The 16,710-nt window shown below is 35.6% G+C and overlaps 2 protein-coding genes across 6 annotated transcripts; one reads left to right on the top strand and one right to left on the bottom strand.

Moving 5' to 3' along the window:
- Positions 1-1,153: 1,153 nt before the first annotated feature.
- Positions 1,154-5,969, top strand: Trc8_1 (protein TRC8 homolog). Of its 2 annotated transcripts, none has more exons than XM_011179327.3 (7): positions 1,154-2,256; positions 3,204-3,774; positions 3,837-4,380; positions 4,445-4,619; positions 5,089-5,270; positions 5,342-5,530; positions 5,745-5,969. In XM_011179327.3, the coding sequence occupies exons 1-7, from the start codon at positions 1,827-1,829 to the stop codon at positions 5,925-5,927; spliced, it is 2,274 nt and encodes a 757-aa protein (XP_011177629.2). In that variant the 5' UTR covers positions 1,154-1,826; the 3' UTR covers positions 5,928-5,969. The 2 variants fall into 2 exon arrangements, with proteins under 2 accessions (XP_011177629.2, XP_011177628.2); XM_011179326.3 differs by having other exon boundaries at positions 5,074-5,270.
- Positions 5,970-6,672: 703 nt separating this feature from the next.
- On the bottom strand, positions 6,673-14,179 carry Fbxl20_1 (F-box/LRR-repeat protein 7). Of its 4 annotated transcripts, none has more exons than XM_029038306.2 (8): positions 14,116-14,179; positions 11,001-11,112; positions 9,712-10,036; positions 9,028-9,646; positions 8,206-8,373; positions 8,018-8,125; positions 7,857-7,952; positions 6,673-7,773 (listed from the first exon to the last, which is right to left on the bottom strand). In XM_029038306.2, the coding sequence occupies exons 2-8, from the start codon at positions 11,085-11,087 to the stop codon at positions 7,638-7,640; spliced, it is 1,539 nt and encodes a 512-aa protein (XP_028894139.1). In that variant the 5' UTR covers positions 11,088-11,112; positions 14,116-14,179; the 3' UTR covers positions 6,673-7,637. The 4 variants fall into 4 exon arrangements, with proteins under 4 accessions (XP_028894139.1, XP_011177631.1, XP_054082279.1 ...); XM_011179329.3 differs by having other exon boundaries at positions 14,017-14,175; XM_054226304.1 differs by lacking the exon at positions 14,116-14,179 and adding an exon at positions 12,897-12,915.
- Between the last annotated feature and the right edge of the window lie 2,531 nt (positions 14,180-16,710).

The following is a 16,710-nucleotide window of genomic DNA, read 5'->3' as shown; positions in this document are numbered from 1 at the left end:
TGATCGTAATCCTGACTGTCTTCCAAATAGTAATTCACAAGAACGCAAAGGTAGAGTTTGCAGAATCGCTCACTCAGTCTCTATTGAAGGAATAGAATTTTGTGTAATTATTTTCGGAATATTGAAAAAGCAAACATATATGAAGCAGCAACTTCTTCAAACTGAAAAAAAAACAGCAGACCGAATAGCACAAATGTAAATGCCGAAAGTGTGGAAGTTCTAAAAAGTTTGTAGACATTATTAAACGCAATTAGTAGTTGGAAAGTAGAGAAATTGGATTTTGTTTTACCTGAGTTGAATTGAAAAATAAATATGTTACCTTTAGCATTGAAAGCGACCAACTGGGAAATAAATGTTTCGTGGTGAATATAGGAATGTTATATATACGATCTAGGGATGATATAAAACTCACTACAAGTAAATGCAATAATTCCAGCAGTCAAATCGTCTTCCGGTTACCGGAGACCGGAAATATATAGTTTTACGTCCTGCCTAAAAAGCAAACTGCCGGGAGTCTTACTCAGCACTATACTTTATGTCCGCGCTATTAAAACTTTGGAATTCAAATGAATATATCATAAATATGTGTTTAAGTAAAAGCGTTTATTGAATTGGAAGTACTTACACTTAAATCTGGGAATCTGCAGCAAGCTTCTCGATAAGATTTCGCGACATTTACCACCGTACTCTTCTCAAACACATATTTTGCAATAGTTTATCAAACGCGCAGACAATTTACGAACCACTGATTACATTTGCACAAATATTTACGCACGGATTTCACTTTATTAATGAGAAACAAAATTTTAGCACAAAATTTAGACACGCGCGTTATTTTAGCAAATTGCACTGGCTTCGCGCGGCGGTTTACAGTCACAATAGCATAATTTTGCGCCATCTAATGGTGAAGCTTAATCAACTGTCAAAGGTTTCCGGTATTTAAGCAACAATTACATATCATTTATATAATAATAAATGTTAAAATACTTTTATTTTGTGTAAATAATGTTTCCTTCACTTAATATAGGCAAAAACATTGGTTTTCTTGAGTTATTCGTTGTTGTATTTATATAAAAATAAGGCATCTCTGTAAAATTGACATTTCGCTTTGCTACAAAACAAACACATAACTGTCAATACAATTCACACACATATGCCGAAGTGAGATAGCTGCTTTGAATTGTGTAGCAGCAACAAGAAAACGAAAACATTATTACTTCCAAAGTCAATTCACGACACGAACAGAAAGAAGAAGCGTTAATAATTCACGACATCGAAAAAGGAAAGCAAAGTTCGGTATAAAAACATTTGCAAGGTTTTTGTGCTTTTCCCATCAAACTGTAAAGAAAATTGGTAAACAAAAGATATAGCTGCCAACACCTGAGGTGCCACAGGACTTCAAGGTGGTCAGAAAACAGGCAGCACGAAAAAAGTGTAAAAAATTTTTTGTTCGCAATCTGTGCTTGAATAAATTAATAACACAGGCTAAGGTGGGGACACAAACACATCCAAGGCGGCGATAAGGCCACGACTATCGTTTTTGTGAATTTATAAATTGGCACAAAATTTATGGATTATCGCAAAGTTCGTGTATACGTCGGGTTGAATGTGCAATTTATATCAAATATCAGTGGTGCCTAAGCCCAAATCGGTGTACGCTACTCAAGGTTGGTTATCAAGTAATATACGACACAATTTCAGGTGAAGAAACTGCACGTCATTGGTCACTGACCCACTAACTGTTCACCTATTTGTCTTGTTCGTTTATTACTCCACACAAGGCAAGGTTTTTTTTACAAAACTAAGCAAAAAAGCATATATTAAAAATGTCTGTTCGCACCAAAGTACTCGGATTAGTAGACGTGATGATGCGTGTACCACCCATATTGGTGATAGATGAGGTACTCAAAATCAGTATGGGGCTGCCAACGCGTTTTTATCCCACACCAGCAGACCCAAGTTTACTAACCGCCGAATTTAAAGAAAACCAAACAGAGAGTAACGCCAAAATTACGGTTGAAACATCAACGGTTTTTCCGGAGCTCAGCAATGCCAGCCTTATAAATAGCACTAGTGGAGATAATGCAGGTGGTAATAGCCCGCTAGAGCGTGCCATAATTAATGCATCAACTACAGCCGCTACAAGTGGTGTGCTGAGTAGTTCTTTTGGCACCATGATGAATGAATTGTCACAGGACACGTTTCTATCGGATGTGTTGTCGATAACATCGGTGAAGTTTATTGTATGCTTAATGGGTATGTATAACGTTCGGTTTTTAATGTAATTGCATTCTTTATATATACATATATGTATGTATGTGTGACAAAAAGTTATCATCGTAGCGTAATAAATCAATTAAAACTATATTTAGCATAAAACCCGTACTAGCGCAGTTCTTTCGGTTACCTACCAAGTATGTTACCCCAAAAAAATCATAACAAAAATTCTCATCAACTTTGTACTTAGTTTCTTGTTTGTGCTCAACGCGCTCGAAATCCACTCAATCGTAATGAGTCAACGAATTTGCGGTTGTTTGGTTTTAGTTCATGTTTTTGTTGTTGTTTTCAATAAATACTAGTTAGTGTTATGGCTTTAGGCAATCAAGAAAAACGCAAAAATTAATGATGAAAATTCGTTAAAACCTTGAAAGGGTAAAAGTAGAGCAATGAATTGCTGGCAAAAAATCCGGTAATACTGTAACTACATACAAATATTTTTTAAGTAGTTAAGCACTAAGTTTAATGAACGACCTCTAAGTAGCACAGTTAGGCACGAACATTTAAAGTTTAAATTTTAATGCATAAATACATGTGTGTATGTGTAACGATTAAATACAAACATGTGTGATGCTGTTTCTTTTTTACAAACTTCGTACTTCAACGCAGACTTGTCTTTAATATTCTTTAAGATATGATTTATTAAAATGTAAATGTTTGTATGTACAAGCATTTGCTTTGAAATGCAACAAAACTGCAAGCTATAAAGTGAAAACAGTTTCACGTTCTAGTTTTTTCTCTAAAGTATAGGCATGGCAGCTGCAATAAAGCTGCTAAACAAAAGTAGATTAAAATGCTCGATCAGGTGGAAAAGGTTAATGTACGTTTACGTAGAGTTTAACTCATATCAGATATAAATTTCGCTTTTACATTGAAATATATCTCATTGAAACATTTTTATAATTAATTTCCGCAATATTTTACAGTTTTTCTAAGTGCTGCTTGCATATTTATGCTATGGACCCGGCATTTGGTGATGGTCTACATGTTTGTGATATCATTGGGTTTGACATTTATATCATATTGGTCAAATGTATCTGCGCTTGCATTAATGGAGAAATCGCCGTGCTTATTGGAAGACTTTCTTTCATTAAATACGGCACGATTGCTGGATACGGGTGGTGTAGCTTTATCGGTGTTGCCACACCTAGTGGCGCAATGGTTTATGGGTATGCTCTTCGCGTATGTGCATTTAGGACCACGTTATGCAACGATACAAAAAATCATGCCCATCGTATTTGCCGGTCCCATATTTTTGGCTATGCTACCATTACCGCCACGCATTATCAAAGACTTGCCAGTGCTAGCCGGTGCGGTGCCGTTAATACTAACGAAAATGACAATGCTTAACAGTGCTTTAGATGCTGCCAAGACTGTATATAATGGTTATCAATATGCAATGAATTTCGTGTCGAATTTCGGTTTATCCGCACTGATTGAAAACGAGTGGCAACGTTTGAATGTGCCGAGTGTGTTGCGTGTCTTTTGGAGTATAAGGTAAAGTCACCAAAATTCATATTATATTGCATTGAATATATAATAATTTTTTCTGCACACAGAATTGGTCAGGAATTCATTTCAATAGTGCTGCTCTCGGACAGCGCCACACCATTAAGCTTCTTTCCCACCATGCAGAAACTATTGGTTGATGGCTGTGAAACACTCACTGCTGTTTTGGGCATGACTTCGATAATATCGGTGATTTGCCACTATATTGGTCGTGGGTTCCAATGGTATTTGTTAACATTCGATAACGATGAGGAAAAATCATTGGGCACTGTTTCGGCGGTACTCTTCTACATACTCGCCCTACAGACGGGACTTACCTCTTTGTCGCCCGATAAGCGTTTTGTCCGTTTGTGTCGAAATTTGTGCTTATTGATTACAGCTTTATTACATTTCCTTCACAACATTGTATCGCCCATACTGATGTCATTGAGTGCGGCACGCAATCCCTCACGCAAACGACACATACGCGCACTTACCGTTTGCGCTTTTCTGGTTGTCACGCCGATTTGTTTGCTTACAGTACTCTGGTCACGTCACTCACCATCCACTTGGTTGCTAGCGGTAACGGCGTTCTCGGTCGAAGTTGTAGTGAAGGTATGTGTGTGTTGTTGCTTTTTATTGTTTCCGTTTCATTACAAATATTAAATGTACGCTACAGGTACTGGTTTCGTTGGCCACATACACGCTATTCCTGCTCGATGCGCGTCGCCAAACATTCTGGGAGAAGCTTGATGATTATCTATATTATGTGCGCGCCTTTGGTAATTCTGTTGAATTTTGCTTTGGTATATTGCTTTTCTTTAACGGTGCCTGGATATTAGTTTTCGAGTCAGGTGAGTTGCTACCATTGTGGTCTGTCAATTTTTTGGTGTTATTATTATTTGTTATTCAAAATCAAATATTATGGTTTGAAGTGCAAAGCTGCAATTTATACGTGTTCAACAGCGAACTGACATAGTTGGCCGTAGAGAAAAAGGGTTTTATGAATTTATTATGTGTGTACGTTTTTAAGGACGCATTACTTGTAATCATTTTATTTTCTACATTTCACCCAACTCTTTCTAACCTCATTACAACAACAACAAAAAACTGTATTGCAGCTGCAACATATCTTCATTCAAAATTTTTTATTTTTTTAAAGTTCATTTCTTGTGTTCATTCGTTTTTGTGTGACGTGCGCTTGTCCAAAGGAAATTGTGTGAATTTGTTTTATGTTTTTTTGTTTTTGTTTTCATTTTTTTTTGGGTTTCTAATTTATTTATTATAATAAAACATGTAACTTGATAGCCGAAAATGTTATAGGCGGTGCAATACGTGCCATCATGATGTGCATACATGCCTATTTCAATATTTGGTGTGAGGCTCGGGCTGGTTGGTCCGTGTTCATGAAGCGACGCTCCGCCGTACACAAGATTTCAGCACTGCCCGAGGCGACACCAGCGCAATTGCGCGCCTTCGATGATGTTTGCGCTATTTGTTATCAGGTAATGCCGAGAATTTATTCACTTATTCAAAATAAAAACTAATTAAATTTTATATTCTTCCATTTGTTTAGGAAATGTATTCTGCCAAAATTACACGCTGCCGCCACTATTTCCATGGTGTATGTCTGCGAAAATGGTTGTACGTGCAAGATCGCTGCCCACTATGTCACGAGATTATGATGTACACAGATAAAAATGACGAAAACGAAGAACAGACGCCCACTGATGGTGCCATGCCAGCGCCGATACATCAGTACAATGTAAGGATTTTTTTCGTATATACAGTTGAACTCCATAACTCGAACATCTCCAGAACTTGAACTCATTTCATACAAATTACCTTCCATAACTCGAAAGTCTCTCTAATCTATATCTAAGTTTTTTTTGTGGACTATGGTGATTCGAGTTAGTGAAGTTCTTCAACTGTATTTTATTCTAAGAAAGTAAAAAAGTTGACTAATGCACTACTTGCAGGACGAAACCGACGAGGGTCACATATCCGGTTCGTCGAGCTCAACGCCCCGATTGACAAGCAATAATGCAAGCAACGCAAACGCTGCGGCCACGACATCCTCAGCTGCCGCTGTAGCCGCAGCCGCTGCCAGCAATAGCACACAGACATTTCGATGGTCACCCGATATTGGTATACAGGAATAAATACGGCATAAATATTTGGGGTATAGTTAAACAAAAACAAAACATTAAATTAAACGAAATTTAGAAAAAATTCAAATGTACTGTTGAATGGGGTTGCATGTGAAAAGGGTTGGGTGAGTGTGTCAGACGCATAAAAAAAACACACAAAAAGAAAACATGAAGTTTCTTTATTGTGGAAAAGACATGAAAGTGTACGAAATGTAGCGAAATAGTGTGTACTTATCGGAAACTCATATGCAATACATTTAGTTCGTATGTAAAGCTATTAATTTTATTATGTTATAATTGCGAAGTTATCTATTATATACTATATTAGCTGTGTAAGCGCTAATTTTATGCCTTGCGTTTCAAAGACACAACACGAAAAAGGCAAGCTACTAAGTGCATATAGCAATTGTATAGTAGAAAATATTAATGAAAAGACAAATCCGCCGGTAAGCAAGCAGTAAAAGATTTGACACACACACACTCACGCACTACCACATACGCCTGCGTGTTACAACAATGACCATGGAATAACGCGCTTGATGCGCGTTTAGACTAGACGAAAGCGGATACTTGCCGCCGTTGATAACACAATGCATTGTTATTGTTGTAGTTGCCGCACACACCTCACGAAAGGCTTACACCCCGCAAAGAAACACTGAAGTTGAATATGAATATTGCATAAAATGCATTGCCAACGTGCTATTTGGTAAATTGTAATTATTTGTAAATATAACTATATTATTATATGTATACTCTAGTAAGTTAAAGAAAAAGGCGTAAAAATGAGAAAATATCACAACCGAAAACACCGAGCCGAAAATATGGTTAATGTGTAGATACACACAAACATATTTAATACACACGCCAACTCAAATTTGTGCATAAAATACACAAAAAGCGGTAACAATTAATTTAAAAAAAAAATTAAATTAAATAGAAAGAAAAAATAATTAAAAAAACATTAAATAAACACTTAAGAATTTAGTCGAGATTAAATGAAATAAACACTATAATTTTGTATATTGTTTAAAAAGCAATTATAGATTCATTTAATTAAAATGAAAATTTCAGGCTGAAGCTGGCTGTGGGTAATTCTTTTGCGATTAGTGTATGTATGCGCTTGTTAAATATTCATACATACATATGTATATGTATATGTAAAGCTTAGCACTTTGTGAGTTTGAACAATTTAAAAAAGAAATGATTAAGCTATTTTTATGACAAGAGAATTTTAGACATTCAATTAAAATTTTAAATTATTTGAAAAACAAATTTTCTTATTTCAAACGATTGGCTGAAAAGGTTGGAGCGAGTGTAGAGAGAAAGAATGGAGAGACCATTGTGGTAGTGGGTGAAAGCGAATTCTTTCAAAAGAATTTTGTCTAAATTAATGTTAAACAAACTAAAGACGAATACATAACACTCTTTTTTTTGTAGCCGGAAGTGATAAAAAAATATTTATTTATAGAAAAATTAAATTTTGCAATTTATTTGGTTCAAAAATTTTAGCGCTGACTAGACTTATTGATTTTGTTGTTGTATTTACAAAATTTTCGAAAAACAAACTATCAAAGACCTTAAGCTGCGCTCTAACATTAACAAGCCATCAAACCAAATTTGTTACGACACACAACTTAAACGCTTCAAATACACAAAACAAGACTAGATATTGAGCGAAAAAAATACAAAAACAAAAACAAAAACAGCAACATGATTACTTCCTCAATTGAAAATCAATTCATTGTAATTGCGTAGCAAATGGTAAGGTGAGACGCGACAGCAAGTCGTTGTGCGTACAACAGTCACACGATCGGCGCGCTCGAAGTTCGCCTTCACCGTTTCGTAGTAGCGTCCGTCACTAAACACAAACAATGGAAGCGATAATTAGCAAAACAGATTTGAACATAAATTAATTTGTATTTTTGTTGAACGGCTGCTCACCTCAACACCATGCAGCGCAGCTTAAGACACTTGACGCGCAATACATCGATGGCCTTCTGACTCTTGTCCGAGAAACGTAAATTATCAGGGTCCCATCTACACACATACAACAAAATTTGATGTTTTTAACTTGTGCTGTTATTACTATTAATGCAATTTACCTCAGTTCCAAACGCTCCAAGTTGCCACAGCTCGATGCGATGGTGTCCATCAGCTGATCGACGTGTATGTTGACGCCAAGCTTCTCCGCTGTGCCCATCACAATAATTCTTGTCAACGAAATTGAGAGATATATTTAATTATTTAGTAATATTTTTAAGGTTTTTTTTTTTGGAAATTTGCCACTTACTTTGCATTGGACAGCACTGGTAGTATGGCCATCCACAGTTGATCGGTAATATGTGGCATGCCAGAGAGGCAGCAGGCAGACAGTTGTGCGCCATGGCGTGTTAGGAATTTTTGCAATGCCTCATCTGAAATATTGTCCGAAGAATCCAGATCCAAAGAAATGAGAGATCTACAAAGATAAGGATAATGTCAGTATTTTACATAAAGCAATGGTAAGACGAGCGGAATTGAGAATAAAAGGGCTCTTCATTGCATACACGAATAATTTATTCGAAGAAAGTCGTAGTTGTTGTTGTACAATAATAAATAAACATTCGATACTACATTGTTAGATATAGGTAGAGTCAGAAGATTTTTAAATAAATTAAATTATAAGCCTGTTTCTTCCGTAACTAAAAAAAGTCATTTTTAATTCAGCGATTCCGAAACAATTGTTATCGGATCGGAGTGGTAAATTGTAACGACTTACAGTAGTATATTTATTCGACATACTAAATGGTGGAAAATAGAATAGAATAGTTCCGACGACAGTCTGGTCAATGTAATCGGCACGGACCCGAACCCAGCCCAGAACCGTCAACTAGACATCATTCCTCAAAATTATCTGGGAATGTTTTTCGCTACAACAACAACAACAACACCATGAGGAAATTTGGGTATTAATAATCCGGCTTATTTGGACGGGAATTAAAATAATAAAAGGACTTTTGAATATCCTGGATTCAATATAAATACCGATAGCTAAAGTTGAATTATATCAGGATAAATTAAAAAAAAATAATTTAGTTTACTCAATCCACTGATCTCTCTAATAGCTACTCACCTTATCAAACCGGACTCCATCCACTGCTTCAATACGCTATCGTTGAAACCATTAATTTGACCCGCCGACAAAAACTTCAAATTCGGTATTCTTGTTAAAAGATCAATCAAGCATTCAGTGGATAAATCGGTAGCGGTAATATCCAGCTCCTGCAAACCACATTTGTCCCACTCGACTTGCATCACATACTCGGACTTCAGACTGGTGCCGTTCATCAGCAAACAGTTCAAGCGCTTCGAACGCTGTATCAGTGTCTTCAAAGTGCTGCCAGTCACCTTATTGCAGAAGTTCACAGCCAAACACTCCAACTGAATACAGTTCGAGCTGAAGGCATCAATATGCGAGTCGTCAATAAAATTGATGCCATACAAATTGATCACACGCAAATTCGGTGTGGCCGACTTCAATTTATGCACATTGATAACCTCGTAAATCTCCTCTTCCTCCTCCTCGCACTTCTCATAGGTGCCAATGAGGTGCAACACCTCCAGACCGTTAATGAAATTGTAGATCTTGCGCATGAAACCCTCCATAAAGATCACCTCCGACAGGCAAATGCACATGTAACGCAACTTGGTGGGAAAAGCTTGCATTTCGCTGAAATCATGCAACTGCATGGCTGTTGAAGAATTTAAAGATCGTGTTAGTAAATTTTCTTTGTGCAGTAAACATTTTCTCACGCACCTGTGGAGAAATCCAACAACATATGTGTGAGATTGGGGCACTTGGCGGAGAGCTCATGCAGCACGGTGTGTGTGATCAGCTCGATCGGTAGCTCAATGTAACGCAAAGTTGGTCCAAAACGCACTGAGATCAACGCAAGCAGTGACTCCAGTGAACCCACATGCAACCCAGAGACTTCCGGACGCAACGAGACATTCTTCCAGAGACGTGTGTCGTACGCAATTTGACGCCAACGTCGACAGATACGCGCCAGACGACAGATCTCACGATGCGATAGATAAGAGAAGATGTGTAAGATCACTTTGTCGGGCAATTTTTCGATGGTCTAGAAAACCGAGAATAATCAATATATGGATCTATTGTAATTTCAAGGTTGCCACTTTAATATGGTGGACACTTTATGATAGAATTAATATGTATTTATATACTGCACACAAAGCAAATTAATATTATGTCGAATGCACCCCCGTCAAAGCACAAAAATAGCATATATGGCTACGTATATACACACGTACATACATATATATTGGTCAAATATATGCTTTTTCTAGGTAATATTTATTCCTTTTTAATTAGTAGAATTTTGGCAAATATTTTCTAGCAATCTATGGATTTATCGTACCGTATCAGCGAAGGGTGAGCGTACGGTGCCATCGGAAAGGTACACCTGTGACGCCTCCACAGCCAGTTGACCCCAAATATCAGTTGATAAATCCATTATGAATTTTCACACACTTTTTGTTTAAAATTTCAGCAATTACTCTAATTAGTTTAATTAAAATTTCGTATTTTTCCGCGAAAGAACTCAAAACGAAAATTTGTGATTGCCTTCAATTGGCTTATGTAAAAAGATTGCCTCCGTTAGTGCCCAATCTCAACACAAATCACATCGAACGCAATGTTTCCTACGAACTGCTGGCACTAACGTTTGCTCCATGATGCTCACAGTAATAGCGAAGAGCGTCGAGGCGGTGTTATTTTTAGACAAATTGAGAGATTGTTTTGAATTTTCACAACAACAATTTGGTGGCGCTTTTCTTTGAAAGCTATTTACACCGCTAAGCAGTTGTGTGTTTGGTTCTTGTGATCTTCTAGCGATCGACAACAACAGCATGTGTTGTTTTCACTAGCCGCACGGTGAAACACCCCCATCGCATGAGCGCCGCACTCTATAAAATTGTATTTTCATCTACTCTACATATTCAAACTCTCATTTCTTACTCACGTGGGATCGCACCCCACCTGTGCGATCAGCTGTGCTTCTGAATTCTTTGTAGCTTTGTACTCACCAAACGCTCCTTTGACGCTACATTAATGTCATCACGTCCAATGGCCGATGATGAGGTTTGCACTGCCAAAACATTCCAGTTGTCCATCACGCGTCGATGAAGCGCCTTTTAGCTGGAAGCATAAAGTAAATGTTTATTAATCATTGAGAGAGTGTCAAGGTAATGGGAACACATGGCGTATACGCAATGGTAATGCCAGAACAAGAGGAGATTGAATCGAACAAACAAATTAATCCATTTAATGAGGTTACTCAACTTAGTAGGGAGGAAATTGAAGAATTAATGGAATCTTATATACGACATCTTTTTCTGTCTTGAAGACTATGACAATCACAGTTGACCTGACTCAAGGATATTTCATATTAAAAATTAACGTGTGATAAAGTGAATAAATTCCTATTCAAAAGCTCCAAACAAGAAAAAACGTTAACTTCGGCTGTACCGAAGCAAATATTCCCTTCACAGGTGCATTTCTTTTAGTAACTATGTGTTTAAGCAAATCTAAAGACGTAAGAAAAAGTAAGTAAAAGCAAGCCATTGATTCCGATCGTTCAGTTTGTATGGCAGCTATATGCTATAGTGAACCGATCTGAACAATTTTTTCGGAGATTAAATTATTTATATGAGCAATAACTCACACCAAATTTCGTGAAGATATGTAGTAAAATGCGGAAGTTTTCCATACAAGCCCTTGATTCCGATAGTTCAGTTTGTATGGCAGCTATATGATATAGTGGTCCTATATCGGCAGTTCCGACAAATGAGCAGCTTCTTGAAGAAAAATAACATCTGCAAAATTTCAAAACGATATCTTAAAAACTGAAGGACTAGATCGTATATATACAGACAGACAGACAGACGGACGGACAGACAGAGGTCATGGCTAAATCGACTCAGTTCAACATACTGATCATTTATATATATACTTTGTAGGGCCTCCGACGCTTCCTTCTGGGTGTTACAAACTTCATGACAAACTTAATATACCCTGTTCAGGGTATAAAAAAGTGTAAAAGAGCAGAGTACAAAGAATTTGATTATTGACTCCCTTATGACTTACGAGTATATAAATGGTAAATGGATCTGATGATGAAGGAGGTCAAGCGCTCCAGATTTGAAAGTGTTCGATGCAGTACCAGCTAGTGGAAGTAGAGGAAGACCTCTTATCCGTTAGAAAGACCAGGTGGAAAGTGACCTGGTTTCTCTTGGTAATTTTATAGGCGCGAAGTAGCACTAATGAAGAATTACTGGCGCGCTATTGTCAACTCGGCTATAATCACATACGCCAGTAAGGAAGAAGAAGTTTCTTCTGATACAAAATAGGCTTCAGTCACGGCGATTACACCTGTTCGTTGTCGCAAAAATTCTTTCTAAAAAAATTCTGGGTTCTCATGAGGTCTGAGTGCAGTAAAATATGTAGAAACCGGATACGGAAATTTCAATGGATCGATTGCAAAGATCATTCCATTATCACTAACATTTTTTTCATCAAAAATCGTATATAATTAACACTCTAAATTCCTTTTTTTTATTTCTTCGAAATATTTTCGAAAACTTGCGCCATCCTAATTTTATTTTTTTTTTCGAACCAATTGTCAAGCAGCTGTGCGATTTACATAGCAAGGGCTCTTATTAGTAGCTCTAACAACAAAATCGGTATCTTTTTTGTTCGAATATTATTTTTCAAAATTTTAGCACAGATGAAGAAGAGATATCTGGTTCTGTTCACCAATGGCAGTTATAATATAAAATTATCATCCCTGATTCGAAATCAGTTCCAACTATAGGAAGAAAATCTTCGAAATTATTCATTTTATGAAAAACATTCTTTATTTGCAATTAATCTTTCAGAGTACTTTAAATAATTAAATCTATTTTACCTATGATAAAACTCACTTGAAGAAGAATACACTTTCACAGAAGAATGGCGCTGGAAATTACTACAATGTATTGCATTGAATTTACAATTATGATCAAGCAAATTATCATTCTCGAACACAGCCGTGGAAAATACTTGATAATCTCTTCAGTTAAATTTTCCCTTACGCCATTTTAAACATTTTCGTGAAACGCACAGACAAAACGCTTTCAATATTTATGTTTTTACTAACAACACACACACACGCAAATACTTGTTTAAACAATTAAGCGAATATATTCATACAAATTGGCCTATTTTGACTAAAATGTCTGTGCTTAAACTGAAAACTGTGTGAACTATTGTGACTAGAAATTTTGTGAAGACATGCCGGATATGAGACAGCATTCTAATTGGCGCAAATACAAAGAACAGCGCGTTCAAAAGCGGCACTAAAAGCAATAAATTCAAAGTATGTGAAATTTATTAGTTCTTCAAAGGAAATTATGAGATTTATTTCTTTTAATTTGGATGTAATTTGTTTTAGTTTAATTTTTATAATCATACTAGTTTTTGTTTTTGTTTATTATTACATTTATTTTCTGTTTTCATTTAATTTTGTTGTAATTTAATTGTTTTCCCTTCCACTTTAAGTTTATTAATAATATTATTATTTTATTTATAGTTCGCCCTTTAATGGGTTGTATTTTTTTTGTTTTTGGATTGAGATATTTACATATGTACTTGGGTATCTAGTACATACATACATATGTACATGCACTTATGGGAACTATTTTCTGGCAATCACATACAATTCGAGCCACTAAAATGGTCTATTTTCATGCACGAATATTCCGGGGCAATAAAAAGGTAAATGGGTGTGTTAAAAATATGAATTTGTACGTGAAAATCATTTTCAAACACACAAATTAGCGTTTATGCTATTTTTTTTTTTTTTTGAACCACTTTGAAAGGCGCCACAAGAAAAACCTCAGAAAGTAATTTACTAATGTCATGTCATAAATATTTTGGTGGCACTTTAAATAGTGGATACAAAAATAATTATTTATTATTACTTTCTTTATTCGAAACACACACAAATACACATATTTTAAGTTTTATTTTTTCATAAAAATAACTCCCACAAAATTAATTTACCGTTAAAAATCACAAACGAGAGTAGTATCAATATTTGAATCAAATAGAGCTTGAATTAATCTCCTTTATTATTTAATTTCATACAAATTGCTTTCGTACTTCAATCCTCCAAGCCTTCTGTTGTTGGCTGCACTAAAAATCCCGAACAACTGACGGCTGAACTTGTCGGTGCAAATTCGGAAAAATATATTTTTTTACAAATCCCATACATACCGACATACATTGTACATTCGTAGCAGCGTGTGTGTTCAAAGCATCTTGTTTTTAGCCATATTCCTCATACACATTTTAGCCCGATTTGCACCGTTTTGTGCCCTAACAAAAAGGAATTGGCAACTAATATCCGCCAAACAACTCGTCAACACTCAAGTATGTTGTACATACATATTTGAATATTTTCGTCACTTGCCCAAATAGCAACGATCAGGGTGATCGTGTCAAACATAGCTACCAATGTACCATACATCAACGCCACTAGTAGGACGCGCCGTTCTGTCTAACAATCACTTCTTTTAGTTCTTTTTCTTTGCAAAATGTACAGTGTGTGCACAAATTGATCGCTTTTGTGTGAGATTAGTCACTTGGAGATCGCCAAGAATCTACGATGTAGCGAAAAAAAAGACCACAGCTGCTTCTTCCGCTAAACCGAGTTAACACAAAGTCCATTTCCAGTCTTCCTGAATCTATTCATATGGAATAATATAGAAAATTAACACCTAACTAATGTTGGTTTAGAAAAAGATCTGAAATAATTATGCCTTTGAACCGAAATTTCAACACGTCAGTTTTGTCTCAATATTGATGATCATACCGATCAAAACTTCTTTACCAAGTGTGTAATATGCAATGTAACGGCTTTTCTCTTTATAAGGAGGTCATAATAATAAATGAAGTATTCAAGTCTTGGACGATATCGAGAGTTCCAAACTTTTAAGTATTCAATGTGCTACCGTCTGGCGGTAATATAGAATATAAAAGGCACCACCTGAGTACGATAGATAATATAGAATAGATCACAGAGGTTATCGAGCTATTGTAGGTTCGCTCAGAAATGCTATGCCGATCCCAAGAAGAAAACTATATATTTTTTTTTAATTTTTAAAATTGGAGATAAAAGAAGACCTAATCTATGTGATGCTCTTAAAGAAGATAACTTTTTTAACTAATAAATTTCTCATATTTTTCTCTAATGTTTTATGATGAACCTACACTTTCGTATAACTTTAGGGATCATCATAACATGGAGTTTTTTTCAAGGGATCGATCGTTCGATTAATGTGATTATATTTCGAACAAATTTATTCAGGAGTAATTCAAAAGTAAAAAAGGTTAATATTTTAAAGAGAGTGAATACTTTATAATTTATATTTGGACGAAGAACTTCTTGAGATCTCTCAAATTGTCTGATGAAGTGAACAATATATGCCGTACTGTATGCTCCTAGATATATAGTGTATGTATGTATGGAACAATTAATACATTCATAAACATTTGCCTGAAATATTTCCGAGCGCTGCATTAAATAATCGGAGAAAATATGAGCAAAATATACAAAATTTGATTGCATTGGCATCTGTTTATTGCCGTTGCAGTCGAAATCAATTTGTTTATTGCTTATATATATTAGGATAAATGATTGTAAAGTTCATGGAATTAAAATATCGCTTTTGGCACAAAAACCAATAAACAATGTGAAGAACTCACTCACTAACTATAAATTTTAGTGAATTCGTACGTTAATGGCTGCGAATAAATCGCAGATACATACATAAATTTATATGCATACTTACATAATTTATTTGCTATTTTACTAAGTGACGTTAATGAAAAATATTAAATCCTACATAAAATTACTGACATACCTTGTAACAAGTTTCAGTGTGTCTTCCTTTCTTAAAACCTTCGAAGAATCATCTACTTCTATTCATAACACTATACGACAAAATCGACTTTTTTCTAGGTATTGGACCAAACTATGTTTTAGCAGGAGATTCAGTCATAAGTAAAACGATTGTATTCGAAGTTAGTCTTCAAAATCGAAATATTTGCTTTCGAATTTCGAAAAAAGGCTTTTTCAAATAATTAAAATTATTTTAAGTTCTACATTTTCTACATTTTCCTTTTAATTCAATGGTGTAAAAAATATTTCCGCCAAGCTTTTAAGATTTTGCATTAGCCGCGATGAACTTGACTTTTGATTCCGGAATTCCAATATATTTCAGTTCTCGAAATAATCAAAAACCATATTTTTGGACAGAATCAAATTATTTCGTTTCTGCTTGATCTTTCGAAACTTGAACTTTCATTCATATTTTATAGAAGCTTCTTAATTCCATCCACAGAACATGAAAACCATAGGATTGGGTCATTATTCCTTAGCGAATTTGTTTTTAAGTGAACTCAGAACTCCAGAATCTTAGGAACAGGAAAAACTGCCAGCAGATATGTAAGAATCCAATCAAACTTCCAGAGAATATAGATAATCCAAAGATCATAAATCCACATGCTAATACAACCGCTTCACTAAATACTCATTGACCACCCCACTTCTTAGCGCAAGATGCTTACAAAGCGTCTTAATGATTAAATTATCGTAAATTCAATTAACCCTTCGCCCATTGTAGATCCAACTACTCGTAGAAGCGTGTGCCGGGTGCGGTAAATAGCGGCGATGAATGAATGAATCACACTCAT

Source organism: Zeugodacus cucurbitae, chromosome 2 (assembly GCF_028554725.1).
Source record: "Zeugodacus cucurbitae isolate PBARC_wt_2022May chromosome 2, idZeuCucr1.2, whole genome shotgun sequence".
In the NCBI taxonomy this organism is placed as follows: Eukaryota; Metazoa; Arthropoda; class Insecta; order Diptera; family Tephritidae; genus Zeugodacus; species Zeugodacus cucurbitae.
The sequence above is the reverse complement of the archived record's forward strand: the minus strand, read 5'-3'. Positions and strand labels throughout refer to the sequence as shown.